At 32.1% G+C, this 23,802-nt stretch overlaps 2 protein-coding genes across 2 annotated transcripts; both read left to right on the forward strand.

Moving 5' to 3' along the window:
* Window positions 1–111: 111 nt before the first annotated feature.
* HELRODRAFT_188082 (hypothetical protein) lies at window positions 112–11,009 on the forward strand (the record flags this gene model as incomplete). The annotated part of the gene is made up of 24 exons (XM_009011516.1): window positions 112–326; window positions 1,204–1,331; window positions 1,540–1,719; window positions 1,826–2,039; window positions 2,213–2,424; window positions 2,591–2,760; window positions 2,976–3,161; window positions 3,299–3,370; window positions 3,628–3,717; window positions 3,898–4,050; window positions 4,412–4,492; window positions 4,895–5,056; window positions 5,806–5,866; window positions 6,529–6,591; window positions 7,295–7,376; window positions 7,664–7,826; window positions 8,166–8,330; window positions 8,587–8,735; window positions 9,087–9,141; window positions 9,439–9,573; window positions 9,930–10,055; window positions 10,205–10,300; window positions 10,519–10,640; window positions 10,806–11,009. 24 exons carry the CDS (start codon window positions 112–114, stop codon window positions 10,891–10,893), a joined length of 3,168 nt encoding a protein of 1,055 aa, XP_009009764.1. The 3' UTR covers window positions 10,894–11,009.
* Window positions 11,010–11,288: 279 nt separating this feature from the next.
* Window positions 11,289–17,779, forward strand: HELRODRAFT_153989 (hypothetical protein). Its single transcript, XM_009011517.1, has 19 exons — window positions 11,289–11,384; window positions 11,455–11,459; window positions 11,941–12,126; window positions 12,356–12,539; window positions 12,687–12,814; window positions 13,074–13,137; window positions 13,291–13,334; window positions 13,609–13,611; window positions 13,658–13,720; window positions 13,867–13,911; window positions 14,069–14,144; window positions 14,413–14,459; window positions 15,398–15,466; window positions 15,957–16,034; window positions 16,286–16,434; window positions 16,546–16,730; window positions 16,834–16,941; window positions 17,157–17,240; window positions 17,443–17,779. Exons 3-19 carry the CDS (start codon window positions 12,104–12,106, stop codon window positions 17,578–17,580), a joined length of 1,488 nt encoding a protein of 495 aa, XP_009009765.1. The 5' UTR covers window positions 11,289–11,384; window positions 11,455–11,459; window positions 11,941–12,103; the 3' UTR covers window positions 17,581–17,779.
* The last annotated feature ends 6,023 nt before the right edge of the window (window positions 17,780–23,802 follow it).

Raw genomic sequence — 23,802 nt, forward strand, 5'->3', positions numbered from 1 at the left:
GTAAATTTCGCGTCAATTTCTAAAAGCCATTTAAAAACATTCAGTTGATTTTTCACTAATAATTGTTTTTAAAACTAGTTTCAATTTTAGATTATACCACTAAAAATAAAAATGTCTGACGAGGAGCACGACGTTTTGCAAGGCACGACGGGCAGAGAAGAGGGTGGACTGATCATCATGAAAAAATCGTCTGCCGCTGATGAGCCCCACACCTTCAAAAAACCAACATCAACCTTCTTCACAAATCACTCAAGATTGGGACTTGATAGAATTGCGGCCGAGAAAAAACGGGAAAGTTCCGATATGGACAAACAGAAACTCGCAAGGTCTTTTTTTAAATTTTTTTATTTTATTGACTAAATTTTAATTATTTAATTGAACAGTAAGCTTCAAATGCAAATTAATTTCAATAATTTTTAGATATGCTTATCATGGTTTTATAATTTATTTACTATTTAAATTTAGACTAAACTATACTCTAAAGTCTAAAAAACTAATATAAACTTAGTTTTAAGTTAAAACTTATAACTTATAATTATTTAAACTCAATGACAATTTTAAAATTTAGCCTCCTTTTCCTTCTTTAATAAATTAAATAGCTTTATTATTATTTATATCTGATTTGTTTTTGTTTTATTTACCGACACTCGCACTCTCATATACTTTGTCAATTTTAGCACAAAAAAGGACAACAATAATATCACTTTCATGTATTTTTGTATTTATCATATAAATATCATAGACTTATACATATCTCAGTTATAAACATTATAATATTTATTTATAACACAACCTTTTTTATGCCATAAGCCATAAGGGCTTAAGTTCTTTAAATTATTAACTGATTAATAAATGTGAAAATGTTATAGAAAATGTTTATTTCTTTTCAAAAATGTGCCTTAGCTTTCTAATTTATGTTCAAAACAAGATTTTTTACTTTTATTATTTAAATAATGATATGATGAAATCTTTATTTAAATGGTTAAAAATTATATATGTTCTAAAAGATTTCATAAATTTTTTAATAAATTTTCATTTTTTATTTAGCTGTTAAGATTGCATTACTTTTTTGTACATAATTTTTGTATTTAATACAGTAATTTTTATGATTTTCATTAATAACTCATTGCTTATTTAACAAAAAATTTGCTACAACTAAGCAAGATGGTAAAATTTTAAAATGATGAACTTTCAAAAAAGCAGAACATACAGGGAGAGAATTGATGAGACCCCGACGTACACAGGCGGAGTAAGTGATGCATATTTGCAGAAGAGCAAAGATAGAAGAGATAGAGATCGGGGTGTTTATACTTCCTCCAAAGATAATAAAGGTATAGGAGATTGGTGAATTTTTTATTAATTTCATACGATCATATTATTTTTAAACAAGTTCTTTAATAAACTCTTCTCAGTTGGTAATTCATCTTTTTCATCCATATTAGTTATTAAATTTAACAACTTGACATTTAGTACGAATTAGGTATAAAAAATAAAAAATATTTAATTTCATAACTTGCTTATTCACGTTTTACAAAACAGAGAAGAAGCAAAACAGTTCGTCATCCTCATCGTCAACATCAGTAACACAGACAACTAGTAGAGAGGAAACGTCAAAAGGTGAGAGTTATAGGTCAAGTTCAAGGTCATCTAGAAGGGGCTGGGAGGAGGAGACACCGAGGAATAGAGGTCCAATGACACCGAGGTTGTCATCGTCAAAAGGTAAATAACAATGGCAATCAGCTGCTTTTTATAAAACCACCATCAGTTTTGCAGTTGTTGTTGTTTTATCAATTATTTATTTATTATTTATAACTAATATGCTTAGAGATGAGCAGTGAATTTAATCAAAATTACCCTTTACAACCTCTAGACACGCCTTCAAGAACGAACTGGGATGATGATGATTTGTCTTCTTCATCATCGGTGGTGAAAAAATCATCATGGGATGTACCGACACCAAGTTTGTCATCATCTTCGTTATCAAAAAAAGGTGATAGGCAAAAGGAAAGGTCTCGCCATTCAGATAGCGGCTACGTAAAGTACGCTCTAAAGTTTTCAGTATTTCAAAATCAGGAAATAAATTGTAAAATTATTTCTCTAGTTAGTAAATTTATTTAAAAAGTTTAGTGACACTTAATAATTTTAATTGTCATCAGTTCGACTTACCTTTCGTGTCGTTGTTTAATTTAACTTTTTTTCAAATATTTTACAGATCGTCATTTTCAAAGTCGTCTTCTTCACGTAAAAAAACTCCAGCCCCGACACCAGCCTACAAGTACAACAACTGGATGGAGAACGGAGGCAAGAAAGTGAGATACACCCCGAGAGAGTTCAACAAGGATGGTGGTGGCGAGAGAGATGGTGATGGGGGTGATGGGAAGTTTAATGGCAGTCAAGATGATGGTGATAGAGATTTTGAGAAAGGTAAATTTATATTTTTTATTCATTTATATATTAGACTTCCTCAAATTGGAGAATCTCCAATGGTTTTAATTGATATCCAACTGCTGGGAGCAAGCAGTGAAACGAATTTTCAAAGTATTAATAACCTTTAACCCTCCTTTTATTTGACCCCATTAACATTTGAAAGATGAGGAGCTGCGTGAGTGCGAGATCCAGGCAGATCGGCTCTGGTACAACATGGACCAGGAGCAGGACCCTGGATGCATCGACGACACCGAGTACACCAGGAGGAAGGAACAGGAACTGGAAGTGAAGAAGAAGAAAAAAATGTCTGCCCAACAGAGGCAGATACAAAAAGTTAGTGTGTGTGTGTGTTTGCGTGTGTGTGTGTGTGTGTGTGTGTGTGTGTGTGGTGTGTGTGTGGGTATGGAGACTACCGTTTCATTTCATTTACCATTTCAATGTACATAAAGGATTTTGAAATATTTCATTCTCTCCTTTAACTAATGAAATAAAAATCATTCTCACAACTATCAATTAATACAACAACTCATACAAAACCTGCCACAAAGGATAACGAAATGTGGGAACTAAATCGTATGTACCGCAGTGGAGCTGTGATCCGATTGGACCATGAGGAAGACTTTGACAACCAATCAGAAGCGAGGGTTCACTTGCTGGTCCACAACATTGTTCCTCCATTCCTCGACGGAAGGATAGTTTTTACCAAACAGCCGGAACCCATAGTGCCACTGAAGGTTAAACACGACTTTTTTAAATTATTTTTTTTGGGTTGCTAACTTTTGTTGTTACAAAAGAGTCATTTATTTATTTATTATTCGTTTAATATTAATTTTATTATTATTTTTACTATCGTTATTATCATTGTTAACAGGATCCGACTTCAGACATGGCAGTTGTCTCTCGCAAGGGCAGTGCTGTCGTCCTCCAACATCGAGAACAGAAGGTTGTTGTTGTTGTTGATGCTGTTGTTTGTGATGCTATTAATGTTGTTGATGCTGTTGTTGTTGTTTATGATGCTATTAATGTTGTTAATGCTGTTGTTGTTGTTTGTGATTTTATTAATGTGGTTGATGTTGGTGATGATGATGATGTTGGTGATGATGATGATGATGTTGGTGATGATGATGATGATGATGTTGGTGATGATGATGATGTTGGTGGTGGTGATGATGATGATATTTTTAACATTCTACCGGTTAGGAGAGAAAGAAGGCTCAGAAGAAACATTGGGAGCTGGCCGGGAGTAGGATCGGAGACATCATGGGGATCAAGAGGGAAGAGGAAGAGGAAGTTGTCAATCAATTTCGTTTTTTATTATTATTGTTATTATTGTTGTTGTTGTTATTAATGATATTATTACCATTGTTGTCATTATTATTTTTGTCATTAATGTCGTTGACTTCATTAATTAAATTATTTTTAAAAATTATTTCAAATCTTTTTAACCAATCATCAATCATCACACGGCAGAAGGACAAAAGCGATTCGGTGGATTACAAATCGGACCAAAAATTTGCCGAACACATGATCAATAATAAATCAGAAGCTGTTTCAGAATTTGCCACCAGCAAATCCATCAAACAGCAGCGAGAATTTCTGCCCATTTTTGCCGTCAGACAGGAGGTGGAGTCACTAATTTCAATCAAATTTTATTAAATTGTTATTTGGATATATTTTTAATAGTGTATCTTTCGAGTCATTTTGTTAACCCGTAGACACTATGGTGGTGTAATGGTTAAGATGCCTGGCACTGTTTATGCAGTAACTGGTTTTGAATTCCAAGAGATCCTCAGCTATCACGTTCATTCACGCTTGTTTTACGTACGCTGATTGAAAAAAAAAAAAATTCTTACCACTAAAAAGTTTTCAGATTTTAAAATCCACTTTCTGTCTATTATTTTATAATTATTTTTAAATAATATTAATTGATTTCATAAAAATTGTCGTATGAATGTTGAAGGAATTAATTAAATTTCATTTGAAGCTGTTGAAAATAGTGCGAGAAAACAGTGTGGTGGTCATCGTCGGGGAGACAGGCTCTGGAAAGACAACTCAACTAACACAGGTTTGTTATTGTCATCATGCGTCGATCTTGTTCATTTATCCATCTATTCAACAGTCATTTTGTTCGTCCATTTATCCGTCGCTCATTTTATTTATCACGTTTGTTATTTTCGTTTTTGCCTGTTATGTCTTGCTTGCGTTTGCGTGGATCTGTAACCAGGACGTCATCGTTTGCGGCATGTGCCGGGACTGTTATGTATCTGTGTTACAAACTATCTTTCTTTCATCAATTTCAAACAACCTTCGTCATAATCGTCTTCATCATCATCGTCGTCGTCGTCATCATCATTCATCGTCTTCATCATCATCGTCGTCGTCATCATATTCGTCGTCATCATCCTCATTTATCGTCGTCATCATTCATCGTCTTCATCATCATCGTCGTCGTTATCATCACGATCAGTACCTGCACGAAGACGGCTACACGGATTACGGGATGGTGGGATGCACGCAGCCAAGGAGGGTGGCCGCCATGTCGGTCGCCAAGCGAGTGTCCGAGGAGATGGGAGTGCCTCTAGGCGAGGATGTTGGTTATGCCATCAGGTTCGAAGACTGCACTAATGAGGTAGGTGTGTGTTTGTTTGGCTGTCTGTCTGCTGTATCTCTTCTCTACTACTCTCTCCTCTGTTGTTGTTCTGTTGTTGCTTTGCTGGTTCAAATTTTTGTAGGCAGGTGTTTGTTTGTTTGTTAGTTTGTTTGTTGTAACTCTTAATATATTATTCCATCATGATAATTATAACGTATGCATGAAATACACTAAAAACTATCATAAAGCACACACCCACACGTACACACACACTCACGTACACAATCAACCATGGACAGAGAACCATCATAAAGTACATGACAGACGGCATATTGTTACGTGAATCCCTGAGAGAGCCTGACCTCGACCACTACAGTGCCATCATCATGGACGAGGCACACGAGAGGTCACTCAATACCGACGTCCTCTTTGGACTGCTGAGAGAGGTTTGTGATGATGATGATGATGATTATGATGATGATGTTGGGGATGATGGGGATGATGATGGTGATGATGATGATGGAGATGATAGTGAGGATGTTGATGATGATGATGGAGATGATAGTGAGGATGTTGATGATCATGATGGAGATGATGGGGACGATGATGATGATGATGGGGATGATAATGATGATAGTGAGGATGTTGATGACGATGTTGGTGATGATGACGTTTTGTTTTCGTTTTGTTTTAATCGCATAAAACCGTCAATCAGTGAGTTAGCTCAATCGATGTAAATGCCTTTGACCACCATTACCACCACCATTAATTTCCACCTTCACAACGAGACGACCACGTCATCTTCACTCCGTCACCATTACGACGCAATCTACAATGACGTCATTGCAGGTTCTAACACGAAGGAAAGACTTGCGCCTCATTGTAACATCGGCTACTATGGACTCAGACAAGTTTTCCACATTCTTCGGCAATGTCCCCGTCTTCACCATTCCAGGCCGAACCTTTCCAGTTGAAATATTTTTCGCGTTCGTCCTTTCTGCTTCTTTTCAATTGTCATCCTTGTGAAATTTAATTATAATCCTATAATTTATGTTATACTCTATTTTGCTAATTTGGCTAGAGCGCCGTTCAATTGTAAAAATGTATGCTATATAAAAATATATTTGCTAGATGTTAAATATTTTATTATTTTACTGATATGCAAATGAAATGTAAATTATTTTATTATTTTCAGTTACTAATTAAAATATTTTAAAAGTATGGATAAATGATTGCAAATAGGAAGAACACAGTAGAAGATTATGTGGAAGCAGCTGTGAAGCAGGCACTGCAAGTTCATCTGGGCGGCATTCCCGGTTAGTTGGTTGGATGGATGGATGGATGAATGGTTGGTTGGATGGATGGTTGGTTGGATGGATGGATGGTTGGTTGGTTAGATGGATGGATAGTCAAGTGATTGATTCATCGATAATAATTTTTTTTTGGATTAGTTATCCGACTAATTGGTTAATTGGTTAATATTATAAATGCATAATTGATTAAACGTTCAGGGGACATGCTGATATTCATGCCTGGACAAGAGGACATTGAAGTTACATGTGAATTGATTGCAGGTGCGTCCATTCATTCATTCGTTCATTCATTCATTTTTTCCATTCATTCAATCACATTAGCTGCAGCGACTTTAAGATTACTTTGTATTTAGCGATCGATTCAGTTTTTGTTTTAAAGTTATCAAGTGTTCAATTTTAGCGTACAATTTTGTTTAGAAAATTTATATTAAGTAAAACAATGAAGTTTGTTTAATGTTCATTTGAACTGAACCCACCACTACCCACCAACCACCACTACTACATTTAGAGAGATTGGGTGAGTTGGACGACGCGCCTCAACTGGCCATACTGCCCATCTATTCGCAACTGCCCAGTGACTTGCAGGCCAAGATATTTCAACGAGCTCCCGGTGGCGTCAGAAAGTGTGTGGTGGCCACAAACATTGCCGAAACGTCACTTACTGGTGGGGGCATTGATTTGATGGTTGCTGATTGACTGGTTGATTGATTGATGGATTGATTGATCGATTGATTAGCATTGAATGATTGATTGAGTTGTCCAAAAGTTTGAAAGTTTTGTCATCAAGCATATTTCCAATTTTTCATAATTTAGTTGACGGCATCCAGGTTGTTATCGACAGTGGCTACTGCAAACTGAAACTCTACAACCCTAAAATCGGTTAATATTAGAATGAATGAATGAATGAATTAATGAATAAATGAATAAATAAATAAATGATAACTGACTCATTAATATTAATTAGGTATGGACGCTCTTCAGATATTTCCTATCAGTCAGGCAAATGCTAATCAACGTAGTGGAAGGGCAGGCAGGACTGGTCCCGGGTCAGTCATTAACATAAAATATTCATTAGCACACTACCACCATTTCCATGTTACCATTTATTAATCATTCACAACTAAATTATCATAAATATTAATGAGAGCGCAATCAGAAATTATTATTAGCAGGTACAAAAAATAATTTGTAACTTTCTATTGAATTTATGTGAAATCTTCGGTATTTTGTTACTCTCACGACTACTGTGAATGTTGTAATTTCTTTATTTACTGGTTTGATGATGATTGAAACAACAACAACATCAACAACAACAACAACAACAACGTGACAGGATGTGCTATCGACTGTACACATCGCGTCAGTACAAGGAGGACCTGATGACGGTGACCGTGCCCGAGATACAGAGGACCAACCTCGCCAACGTCGTACTTCTACTCAAGTCCCTCGGAGTCCAGGATCTACTACAGTTTCATTTCATGGACCCCCCACCTGAGGTTGATGATGATTATGATGTTGATGATCATGATGTTGATGATGATCATGATGATGTTGATGATATGATATGATGTGATGATATGATATGATGGTAGAGATGATGGTGATTACGGTCGGGATGATAGCTAACGGTGATTATAGCTAAATGATGATTATTAATTAGATTTTTAAGTAAAAGAACGGCTTCGATTTCTTACTTTTTTGATTTCATTTGCAAGTGATGTTGGTGGTGTGTGGCAAATTTAAATAAACAAGCTTTATTGATAGTGAAATTATTTATTCTATGAACTGTAAGCAATCGCTTAACGGCATCGTCATAACGACACCAACAAATTCAGGACAACATAATGAATTCAATGTACCAGTTGTGGGTGCTTGGAGCCCTGGACAATACGGGGTCTCTCACGCCCCTAGGAAGAAACATGGAGGAGTTCCCGCTTGATCCTGCATTATCAAAAATGCTCATCGTCTCCACCGAAATGGGTTGCAGCCAGGAGATATTGGTACGTTATTTTTCTTATGATTATGTTATTGGTGTGCTTATAATGAAAATGATGAGGATGGCTGTGATTAGAATTGTACTATTGTGAGAATGGTTGGCGAGTTGGATCGGCTGGGTCTTTGTAGACAGATTACAAATTTTTCTGATCTTCTGTGTTAGTTTATGTAGTTAAATGAATGAATGAATGAATGAATGAATGGATGAATGAATGAATGAATGAATGAATACAAACTCAAACTCAAACGTAACCTTTCCAGACCATCGTCTCAATGCTTTCCATCCCCGCCATCTTCTTCCGCCCAAAAGGGAGAGAGGAAGATTCAGATCAGGCCAGGGAAAAATTCCAAGTACCGGAAAGCGACCACCTGACCCTGCTCAATGTCTACAACCAGTGGACCAAGAATAAGTTGGTCTTCATGTTTCTCCCTATTTCATGTTCAGTCTTCTTGTTTCTGTTAAATGCGCCTTATTTTTTATGGATAGTTTTTAATATTTCCAATGTACTTTGGGCTATTTTTTTGAAGTTTTTGTATCTGTGAAGGTTATAAAGATAATCCGGATGGTGTTGATTAAAATGTTAAAGCAGTGCTGAGATGAAGCCAAATGTCGCAGCTTTCATTTATTGGCGTAAAAATTATTTTAATCTATGGGCCATGACATCATTTTATTCCATCGAATATAATTAAGTTTATTATCTAATAACTATTTAAAAATCGTTCAATATTTTTCATTTATCATTCTTTTTTTTTTCTTTCAGTCATTCCGCCACCTGGTGCACAAAACATTTCATCCATGTCAAGTCTATGAAGAAGGTAGGAGACTTCATCTTTTTAACTTAAATTCACGACAGACAAAACATAATTTCGATTTTTTCCACCCAACTTTCGCCATTTTGATCTCTTGGTGAATTTTTTCAAATTTGCTACTTCCATGTTAACATTATTATCTGTCATTACAAATCTGATGCAACATTTATTTAATTCATACACGCACCTACAAATACACCCACACACACACACACACACACACACACACACACACACACACACACACATGCAAATACACACACACGCACACATGCACACACACACACACACACATACACACAGGTACGTGAAGTTAGACAGCAGTTGAAGGATATAATGGAACAGCACAAGATGGCATTGATCTCGTGTAGCAGTGAATGGGATATCGTCAGGAAGTGCATCTGCTCGTCCTATTTCCAACAGGCTGCCAGAATAAAAGTTCGTGTTGTTGAAAGATGTAGATGGAATAATTTTTTGTTTGTTTGGGTGTTTACGGTGTTGGTCTGCGATGCCAATTTATTGTTCTTTAGTCTAGCGGGCTTTTGCTGGAATTTTTTTTGTGCTCATTTGGCCGAGTAGTAAATTTTTATTAATATTTAAATTAGAATACTTACAATATGAATATAAATTCAGCATATTTGATGACTCGTTATTACTATTCGAAATAAATATTCAATTTATATAAAATTTAGTTTGATTTTATATTTGACGTAGCTATTTTTGGTTTAGTTTAATTTTTATTCATTCATTTATTGCAATTAAAGAGATAACCGTTCGTTCTTTATATAAAACAGGGACTCGGTGAGTACGTGAGTCTGCGAACGGGCATGCCCTGCCATCTCCACCCCACAAGTGCCCTCTTCGGCATGGGCTACACCCCCGACTATATTGTCTACCACGAACTCGTCATGACTTCCAAAGTTGGCTGACATATTTTCTATGTTATATCATGTTTTCTAGTGTAATAATTTTTGTTTTTGATTTTTTAAAATTTTATGTTATAAATTGTGATAATTGTGATGAACAGTGAATACATACTGATAACGACAATTGTAATGAACTCGATTAGGAGTACATGCAGTGTGTAACGGCTGTGGATGGGCAATGGCTGGCTGAACTCGGTCCCATGTTTTATAGCGTGAAAGATTCAAACAAGTCCAGGACAGTTAGTCAAAATTTTCCAAAATTAACAATTTATTTTTTGTCTTGCTATTTTTTAGTTTTCGTTGGCGAAAACAAATTTTTATTCAAAATTTTTCGTTGCATCAAAAAGATAACAAAGTGACTTTGCAACAAGAAGAACTAATTTTATATTACGAATCTTACATTTTATTAAAATAAAAAGATTCTTTAAAAGAAATTTTTCGAACACTGCACACGTAGGAGCGACGTAGGATGGCCGAAGATCACATGAATGACATGGAAGATGAGATGAAGAGAGCTCAAGATCAGCTGACGGCCAGGAGGGAAGAAGTTGAACGTTCCCTTGCTTTAAATTTCAAAACGTTCGTTTCAGATTATTGTTCATGATTAGGTGTTGTCATTACATTTGTCAACGTAATTTCTTGGAATGTAAAACTAACTACAAAGGGGTTATACATTATTAAATATTGTAGTTGCTGTTGTATTGTGATTTTTAAAATAAACTTTCCAATTTATTTATTTTAAAGAACGCCGATAATAACTCCTGGCAAGAGGGATTCAGCCACACCACTGATAAATCCATTGACGAAAAAAAGAGGAAGATTTGGACTGTAATTGTTTCTTTGTGCATTTGTGAATAGAACTTTGTTGAAAACTTATAAAATTATGTATACACACACAAACTCTTTTTATCTATAAATAAATTTTTATTGAAACTAATAAACGAATGTCAAAAAAAAGTGTGCCTTTTGTTCAAGACATCGCACTTAAAGAAAATGGCTTTTAGTTACATCGGCCAACATTTGAAATTTAATATCAGTCAGTTGATTAGAGAATATTATTGATGTATGATGTATGCATATAATTCAATGGATGTATGTCTTCCGTGAGCGTTTGGAACTTGAATCTCAAACTATAAGCACGTTTATTTGCCTGTAACGATTCAATTCGTAGTACTATAGAAATTTTTAAACAATTAGAAAAATTACCATTTTTTATAGATAAATTAATTAGATAATACAAAGGAGTTAAAATACTTAGATTACCTACTCGATAACAAACGCTACGCATGCATTCTCACAGATATAATTTCTTATTTAACAAAAGTAATGTCACTACCGATTACTTTTAATTGCATAAATAATGATTTCGTCGTTAATTTTTGATAATAATTTACAAATAAATAAATGAATGTGAATAATTCGTTACATATATAAAGAATACAATAGTATTCCAAGTATTTATATAATCAGCTGTTCACAAAACGGTAGGCAGAGCTCCTTTGAAAAATGTAACTGTTATATTATACCATATATCTAGTTACACAGTAAAGAATTGTAATTATATGTAATATATGAGGTAAATAATGACAGTTCATATTTGGAAATTGCAAGAAGCCATTTATACTTACATGCCATCAAGTAACATTTGAAGAAACAGCAAAGATATATATATATTTTTTCAATACATATGGCAAATATAGTACGAATGTGAAACTTAGTATATAAATCCATCATGTGATAGCTGCGTTGTTTTAGTAACGTGCATGCTACTTATGTCTTAGATGTGGTGATCATTTAGCTAGTTTAGAGTTCTACTGTATAAATGTTTATTATATTAAATATAAATATATATTGTACACATCTTGAATTGAATTTTTAGAAACAGCCTAGAACGTGATGAGTATTTAAACAACAATCCTCTCTTTGTTTAGCTTTGTTTGGATAAATTGACAGAGTGCTATTGTGTAGTCATCTGGATCTGGCAATCCCACTCCCATCTTAATTCATTCCTTCATTAAGTCCATTATCACCATCAAATCAAAATGTTTATTACTGGAGAATCAGGGCAAGCATTTTTAATTAAATTTCGTTGTTAAAATTTTATTTTATTTTATTCAATTTTCAAAGAAACATGAGAACTTTCAATAGTTGCTACTAAATTGAGTATTTGAAAAATAGAAACAAAATTTTGATTGTATTACAACGTTTTTTCTTAGCTAAGTTATTATTTCATCTGATTTTTAGTTAAGTTTCATATTTAATTACTATTACAACAATTTCAAAACGATTTCTAGCTCATTTTACATGATGGGAGACCACACATTTAAAATACCAATGGCCTTGCATAAGCTAAACAGGCAAAGACTCTGTGAGAAACTCAAGGAAGGAACCCTGCCTGAAAATAGTGTGGTCTTCTTACAAGGTGGTGCTGCATTTGCCAGGTACGATACAGACACCGATACTTCTGCTTTTAGACAGGTTCTTTTTAAGATCTCAAATTTTATTCAAAAATTGTCAACAAGATTAGAATAAAATTTATTGTATATTTAAAAAATTATTTATATTACAAGTTGCAAGTTTCAGAAATAAATTTTAATATTATTTAATTAATTTATTAAACCTCAGGAGTCATTTTTCCATTGGTTGTTTGGTGTGACAGAGCCAGATTATTATGGCTTACTTGAGGTTAGCACTGGCAAAGCAATATTGTTCATTCCAAGGCTGCCTGAATCTTATGCTGTCTGGATGGGAAAGTAGATTGTTTATCATTGTTTCTCTCTGTTACTTCCTTTTCTATAGAATTATTTTTTAGTCTTTGTTATGTTTTACTGTATGGCATTATTTTACATTTGTACTAAGCTTTAAAATAGTTAGCTATGCTATGTCAACCTTGCATTCAGTTAATAATACATTTACTTATTCAATTTAAGGGGTTTATTTTATTTATATAATAATTTTCTTGTTACAATTAATTTTATTTGTATCATAGATGTAATTTTTTTTCATTACAAGGATTTTGCCACCCAGCTTTTTCAAAAGTCAGTATGAAGTTGATGAGGCATACTATGTTGATGAAGTAAGGTGGTGTAGGAATTCAGAATGATTACATTATATGTTATTTTCAATAATTAATGTTTAATTTATTTTTTTATGGTTTTATTATATGTAAAAAATTTTTTAATTAAATAAATTAAAAACTTAAAATATTTTGAAATGATATTTTGATTAGATGGTAGATATTTTGAAGAGGAAAAGTCCTTTATGTTTGCTGACATTGGTCAGTTTTTGACACAATTTAATATTGTTTAATTAAATTATGAAAATTAATAATTTGTATTCAGTATAATTGTCGTTATTGTACATTTTATATATTTTTAAATAATATTATAATATTAACACATCAAAAATTGTTTATTTGTTCATATTTTTAATATGTTGTATAAATTTGAAAAATTTTAATTCAGAATATTTAACCTATTTTTTTATTTCATGCTGAATTTTTTGTCTCAAATTTATTTATGTATTATATTTTTATTTATTTTTATACTTTGTAAAATAAATTGGGACTAAATAATTTCATCAATTTCTATATATTAGAAAGGGTTGAATGTTGATAGCAACAGAGAGAACCAAGAAGCTTCGTTTGATGAAATTTCAAGGTAATATAAATTATTGCTGCTACAACTGCTATATTTATCATTCTTATTATTTTTTAATTGCAATGTTTTTCTTATTATTCATGTCGTTGTTTTATCGTTTTTCGTTTATTGTAACTGAATTTAATATGATCTATATTTTTTCAAAGCTTCAATGTCAACAACAAAATTCTCCATCCTGTGATTTCTGAGTTGTAAGAAAAAAAATTAATTTATTTATTTATTAAATTTTATTTATACATCTATTAAATTTATTTTATATTTATTTGAATAGTTATTAACGTAAATTTTTTTATTTTAATTCATAATTATTATTATTATAAAATGTAACAGCAATGATTAAATGTATAGGAGAGTCTTTAAGACGGATTTAGAGCTTGATGTCTTGAGGTATGTCAACAAAATAAGTAGCGAGGCACATAAGGAAGTAAGTTTTTTGGCGTCGTTGGTGACGTTTTGGTTGTTGCTGTTGTTGCTGCTGCTGCTGATGTCATTTTGTTGTTCTAAGATATCATTTTGTTGGTGTCATTGCTGTTGAAATCGTCGCTGTATTTGTAGACATCGTCAAAGTAGTAGTTGTTGTTGATGTCGTACTTTGCATACGTGCAAGTGTACATACACAGACAAACAAGCAAACACACACGCATACTCACACGTACACATTCACACACACACACACACACACACACACACAGGTAATGCTTACCATGAAACCTGATATGTTTGAATATCAAGGCGAAAGGTGATGATAACGATGATGACGGTGGTGGTGTGTTAGTAATGTTAATTAGTAATAATGGTGATGATGATGGTGGTGGTGTTGGTGGTAATGATGATGATGACTCCTTTGTTAGTTTGTCTCTTCATCGTTATTATCATGATGAATTGTGGTTCTTGGTTATATTATAATTGTTTTTATTATTAATTTTATTATTTATATTATTATTTATTATTATTTTTATATAGTAAATTTTTATTATTATAATAATAATAATTATTATTATTATAAACTGTCATCATATTATACAGATTAAAATCTCAGTTATTTATTGGCGCCATATATAATTTTATTGCAAACGGACTTTGATAAACAGCAGATAAAAATAGTTAATGATTGAGACATGTATGATAAAGCGTTAACAATGATATGATAAGGTGTTAAGATGATGAAGATATGAAAAATGATGATGTTTGTGGTGATGTTTGTAATGCGGTGATGACATAAATGTTAATATGATTAAGATAAATGATATTGGCATATTAATATGCTTGTATATGTGTGAGTGAGTGTGTATTTTGTTTGCGTGTGTGCGTACGTATGTACGAGTGTGTACGTGTGTGAACGTGCTTTATGTCTAAAATGAAATCTGCTGCATTATCTAATCAAACTTGGATGGTGTGGTGTATTATTGTCTTGACAGGATGTTCCCACTTAACACGTTGATATGATTTTGATTTTGCGAGAATTTTTTCAAGGGCATGTGACGTTGACAATGATAAGCAATGATGAGTCATTTATCATTTTTAATTTATATTTTTGACATTATAAAAAATATATACGTGGTTGTTTATATGCGTGGTTGTTTACATGTGGGGTTGTTTATATATGTGTGTTTTTGTGTGCCTTTTGCGAACTTGAAGGCAATTTATTTGTCTAATAAATTTCACGACGTTATGCAGTGCTTTCTTGAACTACTGCTACAAGGAAGGAGGCATAAGACATGTGGGATACACGTGCATCTGCGCCTGGTTCGTTCCTTCGTTTACTTCTCCTATGAGTCTTTTTTTCTTTTTTAGCATTCAGATTATCCGACGAACACCGCTGATCTGCTTCCAAACCACTCTTTACTTACTTAGCTTCAATTGCATTTTTAATAAATTTTGTACCACCACAAGGGCCGTCCGTACATCATCTACGCCACACTTAGATAGTAGATACACATTCGTGCGTGTGTAGAAGCGGCAAGCTCTGCATCAAACGTACAAGGTGTATGATAGTTAGTTTTTGAGTTTCGGACAGACGACATTCGAACGTAGTCTGGGCGCGATAGCAACAACTCGAGACATGGCACTAGAACTGTTTAAACCTCCTAACTTGTCATCGTATCATTGGATAAATTTTTACTCGAATGTATAATATTTATTTTAAATAATACCAAAATTGATTATGACGATATATTGTTGATTTTTTAAAAATCCTGAATTGTTTTTTGAATGCATTTATAAAAAATTCACGAAGCGGTCACAACGGGTCAGTCCTTCATTATGGACATGCAGGTGCTCCAAATGACAAGCAGATCAAAGATGGCGATCTTTGGTGAGTTCGTGATGCATGTGTTGGTCCTTTCTAGATGAGATTGTGTATTCATTTTTTTATTAACTTGAAAATTTAACAATTCATTCCCTTTTTATGAATTAAATCACACTAATTACGTGAATCAATCCACTTTGATTTATACGTTAATGAGCAATCTGATTAGTTTTATTAAATTATACGTATGCAAATAGCAAATAAATATATTGTGGTAATGATAATAGAATGAGCTAAAGTGTTAACATCACTTGAAGTTTATTCGACATGGGAGGCGAGTACTACGGATACGTTGCCGACATTACTTGCACGTTTCCCGTCAATGGAAAGTTTACTGACAAGCAGAAACTTGTGTACGAAGCTGTCCTCAGAGCCAACAGGGAGGTCATGAAGCGTTCGAAACCTGGTCTGTCTGTTTGTCTGTCTGCTTTTGTTGAATATTTTCTAAATTTTATCTTATGTTAAATTAAGTAAAAGTTCTTATTTAAAATTTGAATTCAACAATCGAATGACCCAGGCGTTAAGTGGGTGGACATGCATAGGTTAGCAGAGCGGGTGATATTAGAAGATTTGAAGGCTGGTGGCTTGCTGAAGGGTGACGTTGATGAAATGATGACAGTTCATCTCGGAGCGACATTCATGCCGCATGGGTTGGGCCACCTCATGGGTCTCGACGTGCATGACGTTGGTGGTTACCCCAAAGTTAGTAGCCATCTTCCTTTGTCTGTGTATCTCTATTTTGTACGTAGACTTATTAGTGGATGTTTGTTAAGTTTGAAATAAATTACATCGTTTTGCACCACAGGGAGTAGAAAGAGTGAACGAGCCAGGAATAAAATGTTTGAGAACTGCCAGGATCTTGCAGGAAAGGATGGTCCTCACTATTGAACCTGGATGTTATTTCATCGATCACGTATGTTCATTCTTCTTTACCTTACTTCTGGACTGTTTCTTAGTTATTTATTTTTTGCATTCATCTTCTTTATGTTAATGCATAATGGTTCACAAGAAAGCTGTTGAATATACAAACCATGAACGATTTTCTAAATTTTTTATTCAATTTAATGTCCGTTATATGCTAATTATGTAAAAACCATGAATTATTTTTCATTATAAATAATTAACAAGGTTCTAGATGCGGCCTTGAATGACCCTGCTCAATCGAAATATCTCGTGGCAGATCGGATCAATGAATTTCGAGGCTTTGGAGGAGTTAGTTCATGTTTTTATTTTTAGTTTATTCGTGAAATTTACTACTACACCGTTAAATGTGTTACAAGTTTTTTTTATTATCCTTTTTTTAAACTGTTTCACAAATATAAATGAATTTTTAAAATGTAACACCAAACACAAAATTTTTTGTTGATATAACAATAAAATAATGTAAATGTTTTATATTTTAAACTTCAAAAAGGTGAGGATAGAAGACAACGTCGTAGTGATGAAGGATGGAGTTGAACTGATAACTAACGTTCCAAGAACTGTGGAAGAGATTGAATCCTTCATGGAACAGCAGAAATTACGTTGCCATGGGAAAGCATGCCATTTTTGAAAACTTTCAAATCTAACTTTCAACTACCAAATCGTTCATACTCAACTTTTTATCTATCTTATTTTAACATAACGATAACAATAATGTATTTAAAACTCTGCGACTTTGTATTTTATTTGGTCATTTTTATTTTTGAGTTTGTGTAATTTAAATATGATTTGCTATGCAAGAAAACTTGTGTAAAATATTTGTATTTTTTGCAAAAATGTGAATAAAAGTTGTGACTGCAAAATTCTGGATAATCGATTAATAAGAACTGTACCAAAAAACGAAGAAGAGAAACTTGAAAAAATTTAGAAGGCCTGACATGAAATAGATGGATGCCAATCTATCTATATGATGACATTACTGAAAGAACTGGAGTTGGAACTTCAAAATCGACGAGAAAAACACCACTCACCCCGTCGATCTTTCAACAGTGAAGATGATAATGATGGATTCATTTAAACAAGAGCGAAACCGAACAGCACACAGGACTGATCTCCAGTTTTATCTGATACAATAATAAAATACATATCGACTTTAGAGCGGCGTGATGGCCTGGTGGTTAAAGTCGCCTGGTTCCATTACGCAGCGACAGGGCTAAATTTGACAAAAAGATTCCACCTATCACTTGTCTTGTGTGTGATGTTTAACACATATTCATTTACGCTGATTGTGTGTTATTGATTCCTCTAAACATTGGGAGAATGTAATAAAATAGGCACATATAATTAGAATAAATATAACGGCCTTCGCTCATTTTTGACGGTCGAACAAGGAGCTTACTTCCGGAGGAAAATTGGAGGGTGATTTTTTATCGCCCAAGTCAAAAGTTACGATTGTATATTTATTAATTTCGAAATATTGCTTTTATTTAAAATTTCAAAATGTTTTAAAAGGTGATACGGCATAAGTTTACATTCCGAACTGCAATGTTAAAATTTGTTTACATTTATGATTGTTTACATCACTATCTCTAATAGAGAGTTACAAAAGTGCCTCCCACTAATATGCATAAAGTTGATTGAGATAAAAATAGAAGAATTTTAAAAACGTTTATATCGTATTTAAATATGTTAACATAGTAATATATTGATTAAAATAACAATATATATATATATATTAAAATTCATTAAAATTACTTTATTGAAATAGTTCTCGTGGTTGTTCTCGTGGTTGTTTTAATAAGGTTACATTGAAAGGTATGCCGACATCGTTGAGTAATATCATCTGCCTCCGATGCGACATCTCCATCATAGTAACAACACGAAACTTATAGAATGAACAATTTTATTATACTTCATTTTATCATTTCTTCTATTTTCAATTAATTTTCAATATTATTTTTTCAGGACAACCTAACTTAACCCTGCCCCTAACCCTGACACATATACACACATCAACGTTACACACATATACATTATACACATTATTTTACTAAATTATACGTGCAAATTATAATATACGTACAGATAACGTGTAATATACGTATAAATTATAATAAAATAAAACATATAATAAAAATATTCAAATAAAAACATAAAAGGCAAAAGCGCATGCATCTATTTTAATCTCAGTGCACTTTTCGAATTTCAGTAGGAGGAGCTTATTTTACTCTCTATTAGAGATAGCGAATGTAAACAGACGTTGTAGTTCGGAATGTAAACTCATGCCGGTGATACTAGATGCTGTTTTAGGATAGATATTGCTGTATGACGGTTAAGTATCTTTTTGCATTTCAAATAAAAAAAATTTTTTGTGAACCACCAACAACACTTAACTCATTAACTGTAACAACACTAAACGACGACTAATTAGTATTTAAATTACTAAATTCTAATAATTAAACTAAAATTAATCTCTACTGATTCTAATTACTAATTGAAATAAATAACAGATAACACCAACGAACATTAACAGATTAGACTACTAGAAACTACCAACCACTACACTACTACATACTACTACTACACTAATAACTAAACTAACAGCACTTCTTCCTAAGATCTTAATTAAACTCTATTGCTTGATTGGTTTTAAAATTTTTATTTACAATGCTTAGGTCTGGGAATAAAAAATATACTAAATTAAATAAATATATTAAACAACTTACCAATCAATTTTATAAAATAAACAATTTTGTAATTTGTTCAATTCAAGCTTCAAACTCCCCAAGCTAACTTGCAATTTAATTAAAATTTATTAATTATGAGTGATTCGAACTAAATTTTTTTTCATTTAATGTTTTACAAAATATTCCTCATTCTTAAATTGTAGTACATGTTGTTATTAAATTTATTAAAGATAATGTGTGATTCCAGTGATTCATCAATCCATAACTTGTTAGATCATGATCATTCAGTTTTAAAGAATCCCCATCACCATAACCAATGAGGTTTGTAAAAATTGTACTTTTAATTTATTATATTTTATGCACTTAGAATGTTGTGTTATTAATTATTATCATTAATTTATTAAATGCTGTGCATACCTATGGCAAGTAAATAAAATAATTAAGCATAGAAATAGCCACAATCAAATTAATTCATATAGGCACGAGTATAATTTGGATAATAATAATTAAAAATATCGGTATCATTGAAAATGGATAAAGTCAAAAATAAATCATAAATTGCTAAAAATAATAGTTCCAGTAAGATTTTGCCTTACACCTACATCTTTTTTTCATTCTTATATTATAATAAATGTTTGTTATCAAATATATCAAGGATTGATTTCTCAATCCATGACTAGATTGAATGTCATGGTCCTACAGTTCCAGAGGATCCCCATCACCATTAGTCAATAAGGTTTGTAGAAATTACCCCAGGCATACCATCAATGTTTTGTAGCCACCTTTTAATGTAGTGTTAATAAAATGACATTGAGAATAGTTATTTAAAACAATCTTATTAAAATTATTGAACAGGTATGACAAGATTACTTTCTTAATGTCCTAGTGTGAGGAAGATGTAAGCCATTTGTCCAAAGATAATCATATGCCTTATGCCCATATAAATGCAGTGTCAATGCGAATGATTTTTGATCAGAGTCATATGTTCTAATTTTTTTAAACTTTTCCAGAAATTTTTCTGTTAATTTATTTGTTACATTAAATACTTGATTATGCCAATTTAGTTAACTTGTTAAGCATTAATATAAAATTGACTCTACTTGTAATGGTGTTTGGTACGATGATGATGATCCCAGTCCTAAGCAGGGTTTATTATTCACAATGTCATTATGCCCTTTCTAAGTTTTAATAAAATACATGGATAATATTGTTGAATGCATTTTATATTTTTTGTATAGATAAGAATGTTGCAATGTACAATGATGATGTGAATTGCTTCCTTGTGTAACTGATGACATATAATATAACTAACTTGAAAACATGGGAATGCTTTCTTCAGCATTACCTTCCTTTCTTCATCATAACCCTTATAATCTTTATTACAGAAATGGTCACTGCATATTCTTGCATTTTTTGATGGAAGCCATTTGAAATCATTTATTTCCTGTCTGATGCACTTAATCCAATCGTTTTGCATTTTAACATTTTGAGGAAATCTGAAATTTTATAAACTGTTACAGAAACTTGTGCATTTCTTAAGTATTGCTTTTATTAATAATAAAATGGTAATCCATTATAGCATTATAAATTATAATAGTCTATAAAATGAAAAATATATGTAATTGTAAAACAAAATAGTTCTATTCAATGAGTATAAGGATATTGTTACATTTATTTTAGTGTGAAGTTAATTTGAAAATAAACCTGTGAAAAGATGCATCAGAAATTTTCACATTTCTATTTATTATTAATGCAATTTTTAATGCAACAGGTAGGCATGTTTGTGTATAGCTACGAAAATGAAAATTTACTTAAAAACTAAATTATTGTATCTGACACGAAAATTAGTACAGAAACAAAAACGAAAGAATAAATGACAATATAAAAATTTAAACATTGATTGAAAGAGTTTATTCTAATTATATGGTATGGGCAACTCGTTGCGAAATCGTTAGAGAAAATGGTGTCAACAGTAGTTATTTTACTGCATGGTAGTTAATCAGCCGGTATGAAGGTTATATTCAATTCCTATCAAATAAATTTGACAAAATATCATACACAGGCAGAACTAAATAAAGAAATAGATAGATATATATACACGTAGTTATAATAAATTTATAATGTTGTATTTACACATTCAAATTGTACAATTATGCTATGGTGTAGTCTCAAATTATTTTGAATTCTCTCAGAAAGTTTTAAACGTTTTACTACACTATATATACTAGTTATTTTTATCAACAATTTAAAAATTTTATCAATAATTAAAAAAAAATTTCAAATTGATTTCATTGCGATATCGATAATGATTTTTGTTACCTGACTGATTAAAAAGCATCAAAGAAAGTTAAAATAGGATGGAGAATTTGTTATATTGGGATATTCGTTTAAAAAGCGAGCAAAATTTTAATATAAAAGCCCTTATAAATCTATGCATATTGGCTCAGCTTGGCTTGGCTCGGCTTGGAATCGGATGTTAAGCAAGGTGTGGTCTTAAACTATTTTGAATTCTCCCCGAAAAATTTGAACTGCGTGCTTACATATATAGCAATGATTACTGTTGTTTTTATATCGAATTTATAAAGTATATAAACATAGCGAGCAAAATTTTAACATAAAAGCGCTTATAAATCTATGCATATTGGCTCAGCTTGGCTTGGCTCGGCTTGGAATCGGATGTCAAGCAAGGTGTGGTCTCAAACTTTTTTGAATTCTCCCCGAAAAATTTGAACTGCGTGCGTACATATATAGTAATGGCTACTGTTGTTTTTTATAATGAATTTATAAAATATATAAATATAGCGAGCAAAATATTAACATAAAAGCGCTTATAAATCTATGCATATTGGCTCAGCTTGGCTTGGCTCGGCTTGGAATCGGATGCTAAGCAAGGTGTGGTCTTAAACTATTTTGAATTCTCCCCGAAAAATTTGAACTGCGTGCTTACATATATAGCACTGATTACTGTTGCTTTTATAATGAATTTTTATTATATATATATATAATGACTGGAATCCATGTATACAAATAATTAAATTATATTATATTAGATTATATGTTTATATGAAAAGCAATATAGCAGATTCAACCAGCCAACCAGAAAGTTTCAAAGGCGTTCGTTCGATGACTTCAATTTAGTACGGTTAGCATTGTGGTTAAGACTGTATAATAGTGCAGTATATACATTAAACAAGTTTTTTACTGATACGAATGATTGAAATGATGAGAATGTATGGTTAAAACGAGTATAAATAGAGGAGCTGAGACAACATGAAAATCAGATCAGCTTGAGGCAGTCTGTCTGATCTCATTTATTTTATTTTCAAAATTTTTTTATTTTTATTTATTTTATTATATAGAGTTATATAGAGTTATATAGTGTTATATAGTGTTATAAAGAGTTATATAAAGTTTGCATGATTGTAGGTGGTTTGAATGTTTGTAAATGGTATTTTTTTAATTTTAGGTGGGTTCTTTAACGGTTGCTCATACATACATACATACATCATGTTTGTTTGTGTGGTAGTATTTTATGTTCTGTTTTACTCCTTTTTCTCTTTCTTCATGAGTCTTGAGTTAAGTTAATGAAGCATAGGTAGGTGAGGTAAAATTTAATTTATTATATAGGTAGGCTAGGGCATAAGGTAATTTAGTTACATAGGTAGGTTAGGGACTCCTATTCTTTTACTCTACTTGGTGGTGTGATTTTTGTTTTGTTTCACATCATACATTCAGCAGGTACGCGGTGGTTCCTGGTTTTAGTGGGATTTTTATTGATTGAATGTGGTAGTATGCATGGTTATATAGAGTTATATAGAGTTATATAGAGTTATATAGAGTTATATAGAGTTATATAGAGTTATATAGAGTTATATAGAGTTATATAGAGTTATATAGAGTTATATAGAGTTATATAGAGTTATATAGAGTTATATAGAGTTATATAGAGTTATATAGAGTTATATAGAGTTATATAGAGTTATATAGAGTTATATAGAGTTATATAGAGTTATATAGAGTTATATAGAGTTATATAGAGTTATATAGAGTTATATAGAGTTATATAGAGTTATATAGAGTTATATAGAGTTATATAGAGTTATATAGAGTTATATAGAGTTATATAGAGTTATATAGAGTTATATAGAGTTATATAGAGTTATATA

This window comes from Helobdella robusta (assembly GCF_000326865.2).
Source record: "Helobdella robusta unplaced genomic scaffold HELROscaffold_1, whole genome shotgun sequence".
Taxonomy (NCBI): domain Eukaryota; kingdom Metazoa; phylum Annelida; class Clitellata; order Rhynchobdellida; family Glossiphoniidae; genus Helobdella; species Helobdella robusta.